The 9,513-nt window shown below is 34.5% G+C and overlaps 1 protein-coding gene across 1 annotated transcript; it reads right to left on the bottom strand.

The window, feature by feature from the left end:
• Positions 1-4,685: 4,685 nt before the first annotated feature.
• On the bottom strand, positions 4,686-5,777 carry LOC144959221 (uncharacterized). Its single transcript, XM_078891763.1, has one exon. It carries the CDS (start codon positions 5,775-5,777, stop codon positions 4,686-4,688), a length of 1,092 nt encoding a protein of 363 aa, XP_078747889.1.
• Between the last annotated feature and the right edge of the window lie 3,736 nt (positions 5,778-9,513).

Here is a 9,513-nt window from a genome sequence, read left to right on the forward strand (position 1 = left end):
TGACACAAAAGATGACCGCTGATTGAATTTTTATAAGAGAGAACAATCAATCTTAACCTCAAAACGAAAGTCAAAATTTTACATTTTGTTGTTACTGACCCCAAGATTAGGTGTGAGCAATTTTGAATATCTATAACAACAACAAAAACTACTGGGATGGATTTTAAAAACTTAAAAAAAGTGTCAGAAAATTCAATAAACTCTCCATAAAAAGCACTATTATCGTGAAATCAGTTTGTCGTTAGCCCTTTTCCACTCTGGTGGTTTTTAAGTGCAACCTGCACTTTTCTTTCGAAAAGTACGTTGAAAATAGTAGGAGGATATTAACTGTCGTTCTGAATGGGTCTCCTAGCTCATTGTTAACTAATACATACAGCCCTTTTTGCTTTTTGATAGAGTAATTCATTTGATTATTTTTGTCATCAAAATCATACCTTCTGAGTGTGTTCCATTTAAAATTATTACTTATATATTCATGACGTTATATTTTCTAAAAGCCGTGAAAGTTGTAAGTAATAAAAAGCACAACGTTCATCTCGTTCTCAATTCTTTGGAATAACATTTAATTAAACAATATGTAAAACTTGAATTTTAGAGGTGTGCTAAAAGATTCAGATTCTTGTTTTATAATTGTGTTACATTTCCTGAAAACATAATTATGTTGTGAGAGAGGAGTGATTTAGCCCTTGAACATTGCATTTATCCATTTCTTTGCCATACTTTGGAAAAGAATCCTGTATTTAAACTATCAAGCAATTTAAAGGTAAATTAGTAAACAAAACGGGACCTCACGAAGAGAATAAAATGACTACAGCGCAATAAACCTCACAAGCTACGGTACGGCATCAAAACAGAGATAAACGTGTTACTTAACTGGATGAGAAACAAAGCAGAATCAATACTGGTAGAAAAACAAGCTCGCTTTAGACATTTCAGAACTACATTTTATGTCAGACAGCTGCATTCTTTCCCCTGCTTTTCAACCTATAGTACAGAGAAAAATGCAAGAAAGCCTTAAAACCACCAGAGCAAGTATGATTTTGCCGTAGAAATCTTGATAAGCTTCGATTTGCAAATGACATTAACTTGAAGGCGAATTCTCGTCTTATGCTATATAAGAAGAACAACCTTTGTTCGTTTACCTCTGTGTTTGTATTTTCTTGAGTTATGAGCCCTGCTAATCGGAAGAAGGATTATTAAAGAGAAAAACCCAAAAAGAAACGGTGTTCATCTTGATCATACTCATAATATCAATCTAATCCAGAAAGGTGAGTGGAGCAGGACGATGGGTTGAGAGTAGAGCTTTAGCATTACCGCTGGCTTGTAAACGACCTTCGCGGAGTTGAATGTCTTGAACCATTGACCTCAAGAAGTGTGGAGAGTTACTCGGGATAGACATTACTTTTGAAACCACTTTATTTTTTGGAGTGGTTGATGTCGTCAAACGCATAGCATTCCTTTCACTGCCATGCGGAGTTTTCAGTAAGATTGCTGGTTCGAGGCCCCTTCATCGCGATTTTTAAAATTCTCTCTTGCCTTCTGGCACATTTCTATTCATTTCGTTTTTTATTATTATCAACATAGGTGCTTTCCACGTCTCCTGCCACAGTTGCTTCCATCCTTCTGCCAGAGACTGAGGTAGTCTATTGCCTACGTCATACGACTGGGTCTGCTCGTACTCGTTATACAGATTTTCCGACTCTTCCATACTTCAGGGGGTGTAGAATTTTGGTTTGTTCCGTGTAATGTTGCGGTGAGCGCTCTTAACCAGCAACCTATTAAATCAAGTTATGTTCTCGGACTTGGGAGGAATAGCAGGGCAAACCTGCTCGATATAGAACCTGAATTCCTCCCAGTTAGCCTTCCTGAACTTCCATCTTCAGAGAGGGAAAGTCTGCACCCTCTGAATGTGACAAGAACCGGCTTGTGTTGGCTATGCAGGAAGTTGCCGAGGACTGTCCGCTTCACCTGTAGTGGGTTAACCTTTGCACCCTTCGTGACGTAGGTGAGGTCAGGAGTATAACCCCTCTTATCGAACACGATCATGCACTATGCGTAGATCGTTACAGTCCATTCATAAGTGGAGTTATCTACCTCCCTCATTGCAGTCTCGGTAGCCCCTTTCATGGTGGTTGCTATTCAAGTCTCCCAAACAGATAGAAGGATGGCGAACAGGTCTTGTGGTCTTGTGGTATGACATTTACACCTTTACACCTGTTTTAATTGGAAATTGGACGGAACACGATTAAGGAAAGGATAATTACTTACAAACTCGCATCTTGCTAAAATGTTTAAAATGAGAAAACTGGCATTGTTGATAAATTGTAGATCAGATCTCTAATATCCCAGTCCTATATGGCATATCCCAAAGCATCCATTTTTGGTGTACTCCAAGTCGCTCTAGGTGGTTTGTAGATGTTGTGCAAAAAAACAGCCCACCAACCACTACGGTAAATCTATTCACCCCTTTGCAGTCATGTGCGCTCTCAATGACCCTTGCTTCGAAGGCTCTTTAGCGTAAACTCCTTTGAGTCTCGAATTGTCCTCTCGCTGGGCCACCGTATAGCATGGGAACTGGAATCGAATAGACCACACGTCTCAATAAGATGGGTCTCCTGTAATAGGAGATTATCAACGCTATTGATGGCCATAATCTTTGACAAAATCGCATTTTTTGAGGGACAATATGTGCATCTGGTCGCTAACTTAGTATCGTATTTTCCACTTGACGATGTGTTGGGCCGTTTGCTGTTTTCTCGATGGTGCCGACGACCCTGGTAGTATTTGTCTAACTCGGCGGCCGACCACTTCGCCATTGATGAATCTATTTCTTGGGCATACAATCAAGTGAACATAGAAGTCCATTCGGGCACCGGGTTTGACCTTCATTGGTCACAGTTTGGGGCGGTCCTTCAGGGGCCCGCAATAGGCTCCACATACGAGATATTATTATTATTAGTATTATTATTATTATTATTATTAGTATTATTATTATTATTATTATTATTATTATTATTATTATTATTATATTATTATTATTATTATTATTATTATTATATTATTATTATTATTATTATTATTATTATTATTATTATTATTATTATTATTATTATTATTATTATTATTATTATTATATTATTATTATTATTATTATTATTATTATTATTATTATTATTATTATTATTATTATTATTATTATTATTATTATTATTATTATTATTATTATTATTATTATTATATTATTATTGTTATTATTATTATTATTATTATTATTATTATTATTATTATTATTATTATTATTATTATTTATTATTATATTATTATTATTATCAATGTTTATTATTACTATTGTTATTATCATTATTATTATCATTATTATTACATTATATTATTATTATTATTATTATTATTATTATTATATATTATTATTATTATTATTATTATTATTATTATTACTTCAACTACTACTACTACTACTATACTTACAAACATGTGATCATGTTGAAATCATCTAACTACTTATTCAAAAGCTTGTTCTATAAGAAAAAAAAAATAAATGAAAACGATAATATGAGATTTAAAGTCGGATACCATCAAAGCAGCTTGAAATAACAAAACGGATGTGTCCAAAGTAGAAAAGAATTGAGAGGTCGATAGGCAATTATCATATAATTTGATAGTCTGGGTATAGAAAGGTTTAAAAAGGGAATAAAAACAAGCAGAAGTTTAAATAAAAGCTAAGGCATTCAAATAGCAGAGACAGATAACTAATTTACTCCCAGATGGTATAATACTAAATTCATGGTATAAAATATGTTTTGGTAACTAAGATAGCTATCATTTCTATTGCTTTTCCATAAATTCTTTCTACTCCATCAAGAGGAAGTTTTATTATCTTTGATGCCTCTTTGATTGATTTTGAAATTTTTGATTTATCTGTAAGTCGGCATCCGTCAAACCATATGGTGCAGCGAAACGCAATTACACTTTTAATCAATCTTAACATAGTTTTCTTCCCTACTTTAATGTCCTGTATTTAGTATTTGTTTACAAGACGGAATCCTTTGGAAGGATTTGGTCTTGTGGTATGACATTCACCTTCAGACCGATCGTCCCTGGTTTTTTTTGCACACTGGACGGAGCACGATTTAGGAAAATCACTTACAAACTCTCATCTTGCTAAAATGTTTATAATGAGAAAACTGAGAAAAGAATTGTTGACAAAATTGTAGATCATATGTGATACACCCCAAAAACATAACCTGCATATTTACATAGTCTATTGGTCTCTATCTGGACACAGGGCTTCATATATATTTCTCCAGCGCAACCAGATCTGATAATACTTGACTATGTTTGGGTAATTGATTTCAGGAGTGCTTGATACGCTTTCCATTAAATACATAAATACATTGTCTTGTCGGAGGGAATCCAATTTTGAGGTCTAAAATTATTGAGGAACCTGTTAAAATAATATCAACATGCAAGTTGAAATATAACACGCTTCTTCAAGACTGATTGTTTGATTACAGAAGTCGGTTTCTCTTTTTAATTTGTTTCTAACTTCTCAATGCATGTTGAACATAGCAAAAATAGACATACGTGATCGTTAAAAAAATGATAGTCATTTTCTTTTATTTGTTTGCTCAAATAACATGACATCTACATGACAACCATGCACTCATTTATAAATTGATTCCAAACAGTTTGTCAAATTCACACCTATACTTTGTACTCAGTCGGTAATAAACAGTTATATTTATAGTAACGTTGATGCCTTCCAAAAGAAAGCTGAATTGGTAAAGAAAGTAAAACAGGTTGCTGTAACGTCCTACATTGTTTAATTCAGTTTCAACCGACTCGGCTAATATATAAACTAATTCTGGCATTGAACAAATCAGGAATATAATAGATATTGCACGGATCATTTTAACCAGACGTTTTTCCCGGTCATCGAAACCATGATCAATACTTGTATCCTCTGACGTCTTTGCTTTACCTTTTATCGTTTGATTTTGTTTATCTGACGTTGATGCAGACTTCCTCCATTTACTAGAAGCAACTACACGTAACGCTGTGATCTCGGTGAAACAGAATACCAAGATCACTCTAAGACTTGTGGACAATGTGGAGTTCAAATACTTGGTGACAGACAACACAGAATTGGCATTTGAACTTCTATATATAGACAGAATGGTTTTATTGGTGGATGAATTAGGCAACCATCTTAAATGCTCCACAATAAACATTGGAACTTGTTCAGTGAGGACAATAAATATTGGTATCATCATAACAATTATTGCACTTCTTTTAGCTGTGAACATTCGTCCTACTTTAAATGGAAAAACAACACACATGCATCTTTCAAATGTGATATAAACAGTGAGCCAGCCCGATATTTGTACGAACGTAAGGTGAGGACGAACTGCAGTGACAACCAAAACACTTACGATGTCAAATGGCAAATCCGAGTTTGGCATGTACGTAAAGAGAAAACAAACAGATGTCCATAGCAAGAAAACAAGGCCCAGTAAATCGGAAATTGACAATGATAGGAGGCTGGCAGTGCTGTTGTCCTTAAGCACACCTTGTCGGATGAAGACGATAATGTTGAGGATGTTGGCGATGATACCTAAAATGCTGATAATGCCACACAGTCCAATATATAATACGATTTGACTATAGTACAGTAAAGTGTCACTGATTATCCTGCTATCAGCAATTGTTGGTTGCCTGGTGGTATTCATTATGTCCTTATGAAATAGGTTTTCATCCATTTTGACTAATAATGGGCTATTTCTGCTACCTTTTCATATTGTAGAAAAAGCTGACAAAGAATGGAAGATATATTTAATTGTTTTATTTAATTCAACTATACTAAAGATGTAATAGGAAACGGTTTATATAAAATGCAATCGATATAATATGTTTTTGAGTGGCACTGCTGTACAATTTGTACTAGAACAAAGGAGCAACCCGGAATACAATGAGGTTTTAATTGAATTTGATGTCAGAGTGGGAACTAAACCACAAGCTAAAGAAAGAATGCTTAGTCACCAGATAGTTTGTACATATGTGATCATTTCACGGATTCAAAAGCTTTCCCAACTCAAAAATAAAAAAGAAATCAACTCACTTATAATCTACATAAACGGCAAAACAACTTTCGATTGGAGAATATTGTTTAAAAGTAAACAGATAAAATGGGGTTTTTTTTAAACTAAGAAACACTAGTGCTTTATGGTAACTAAAAAAACTTGCAAAATACTGTGCGCAAAGAATGACAAAAAAGTAATATCTATAAGTGCTGGAGTGTTATGAATCATCTCGTTGGTTAATTACTAATCAAAAGAAACATTGATTCTTATTTATCAGCTTCGCGTAGATTTTATGTTGTATTTGCTCCATTTTTTGTAAGACATCCATTCACTTCAAGAAATGTTACCTCACATGTCAATATTATATAGATAGTTCGAAGTTGATGCCACTCAGGGCTTTGTTATTGTTTTTTGCCATTCGCGTTTATGAGTAATTCTCACTAAATTGTATTAATCAGACTATAAACTTTTATGGTTGCACATAGTTTTGTGTCATGGCCCGTTCTACTTCCGGATGACAGTGTTGTGAGCTTCTTAGCCAAGCGCATTCTATCGATATCTCTCTCTACGAAGGTTGACGACTAAAAAACGGGTTTGGGCTGTTGCATCATTGACAAACAGTCCTGACTGTTGGATAAGGCGGTGGGAGGATTGACGAACTGAGTTTTTTCATCGTTCTAGTTGAAACTTCCGAGGTTGGCGGGTTGTGTAAACGCCTACCTGAGCACTACGGCCAATTGTCGAGAAAATATTTTGGAAGCTTTGTGTTGACTTAGACGGTTAAATCAGCAACACATCTTGTCTCTGAGAAACTCAAACCGCAATAAACGTTTTAACAATTAATTAAACGGATGGTATTAAATTTATTCCTGAAATGGTTTAACACAGCAACCTGTACGAGTTTCGAATCCACTATCTATCGGTTGCGATTCCTGCGTCTTATACAATAGACGAACTTTTTTATTTATACTCTAGGAGTATGATAAGAACAGGTCTCTAAGTGGTTTTCAGTGTTGAGTTAGATGGTCAACTAAATTCATTGTGTATACACTTATTTAATTAGAGGTGTGACTTTTATTCGAAAACACTAAGGGTCGGGTTACGAAAAGGTATGTATTCATTGGGTGCCGAGAATGCTTACACATGAATTTAAAGGGGCCAGGTTACTCATACCTCATCTGAACCTTGACAGAGGAGATTCGTTCCTTAGGCGATTCATAACGGGGATGATTTGTGAGTACATCTCTATGAACCGGAAAAAAAACAACAACAGAGAATAAAATAGAGGGTCATTCAGTCCAAAGAAATTAAAAATCGACCTTCTGCCGGAAAACTGCTACTGAAAATGTTTTGAGATTGTGATCGTATTTTTCATTAGGAGGTCTAAGAGAATGGAATAACAATAAACTTTGATCTTTAGATATGTACGTTAAGAAAGCTGAAACAACGATTGAAGCGAGTTTCACCGCATGAGGATATATTGCAACACAACAATGCACAACCCTACACAAGCGTTAAAATACGATATCACATTAAAACGAGCTATTTTTGTGAAGTCATAGAACAATCCCCCCCCCCTCCCAAACACACACACACACACACACACATTTTAGCTTCAAGTGATTTCATTTGCTATTCCAAAGATTTAAGAGAGACGCCTAAAGTGGTCAAATTTTTACAGTGAAGGCGAGGTGGAGACGGAAGAGACTCGATGTTGGTGTCGAAGCATGTCATTTGAATTCTTCCTCAACGGGCTCACCAAGCCGCATTCGTTTTAGAGTATTAGGCGTATAAAATTCACAAAATGAAACCAGAGAAATATCATATAAATACAGGCCCATACATTCTATGTATATCATTTATTATAAATAATTAGAACTATCCTCTTTTTCATTCAACAAACCCCTTGTTACGACTGAAAAAATTCAGATTTTGAGTTCACTGTTATTACCCATAGTAACGAATTACACCACCTATTATGAAAGGGAAATTTCTCTAATGTTTTCGATGACCTATAAAGATAAAAAGACCCATCTCCAAGCTGCTCTACTACTACTACTACTACTACTACTACTACTACTACTACTACTACTACTACTACTACTACCACCACCACTACTATTACCACTGCTACTACTACTACTACTACTACTACTACACTACTACTACTACTACTACTACTACTACTACTACTACACTACTACTACTACTACTACTACTACTACTACTACTACTACTACTACTAACTACTACTACTACTACTACTAATACTACTACTACTACTACTACTACTACTACTACTAAATATACTACTACTACTACTATACTACACTACTACTATTACTACTACTAAACTACTACTACTACTACTATACTACTACTACTACTACTACTACTACTACTACTACTACTACTACTACTACTACTACACTACTACTACTACTACTACTACTACTACTACTACTACTACTACTACTACTACTACTACTACTACTACTACTACTACTACTAACTACTACTACTACTACTACTACTACTACTACTACTACTACTACTACTACTACTATACTACTACTACTACTACTACTACTACTACTACTACTACTACTACTACTACTACTACTGCTACTACACTACTACTACTACTACTACTACTACTATCTACTACTACTACTACTACTACTACTACTACTACTACTACTACTACTACTATCTACTACTACTACTACAACTACTACTACTACTACTACTACTAACTACTACTACACTACTACTACTACTACTACTACTACTAACTAATGAAATAAAAATCCATAGAGACATCTGGCTTCATTTGTTATTTTTGTGTGTTTTTTAAAACTTGTTTTTGAGTAAATCATAGAAATCATTCAAATCCATCATTCCTAATTTTTGACGTTTAAAGTATAACCAAGCAAAACGCAGTGCGCGTTTGTTATTGAACGACAAACCAGACAACGACGTAGGAAAAGTGATGCCTTTTTTGTCGTCACACGACTTTAAATCACGTATCAATGTACGCATAATAATTGTCTATAATATATTATATAATTTAACTTGTGTAAATGCATATTTCTTGCCATGTAGCACTTTGTAATCTTACTTGTTATCATTACTGTTTATGATTTGAATCGTCACACTCAATGGTCATATTATTTAACAGAGAATTAAAAAAAACAACAATTTGGATACATATCTTTTTGAATCCATCGCATACGGCATGGTGCTTGAACACTACATTGCCGTTAAAATACGGCAGTTGACATGTTAGCACTTAATGATTTTACAAATTGGAACTAAAACATTACATAATGGTCAAAATGCGTTACTTGTCTTCTTGAGTACCTTATCCTAAAGCCTCTTCAACCTAATGACAAAATTTGCAACATTTATGTTA

This window comes from Berghia stephanieae, chromosome 13 (assembly GCF_034508935.2).
Source record: "Berghia stephanieae isolate SIO BIC M18660-M18661 chromosome 13, UCSD_Bste_1.3, whole genome shotgun sequence".
Lineage (NCBI taxonomy): Eukaryota > Metazoa > Mollusca > Gastropoda > Nudibranchia > Aeolidiidae > Berghia > Berghia stephanieae.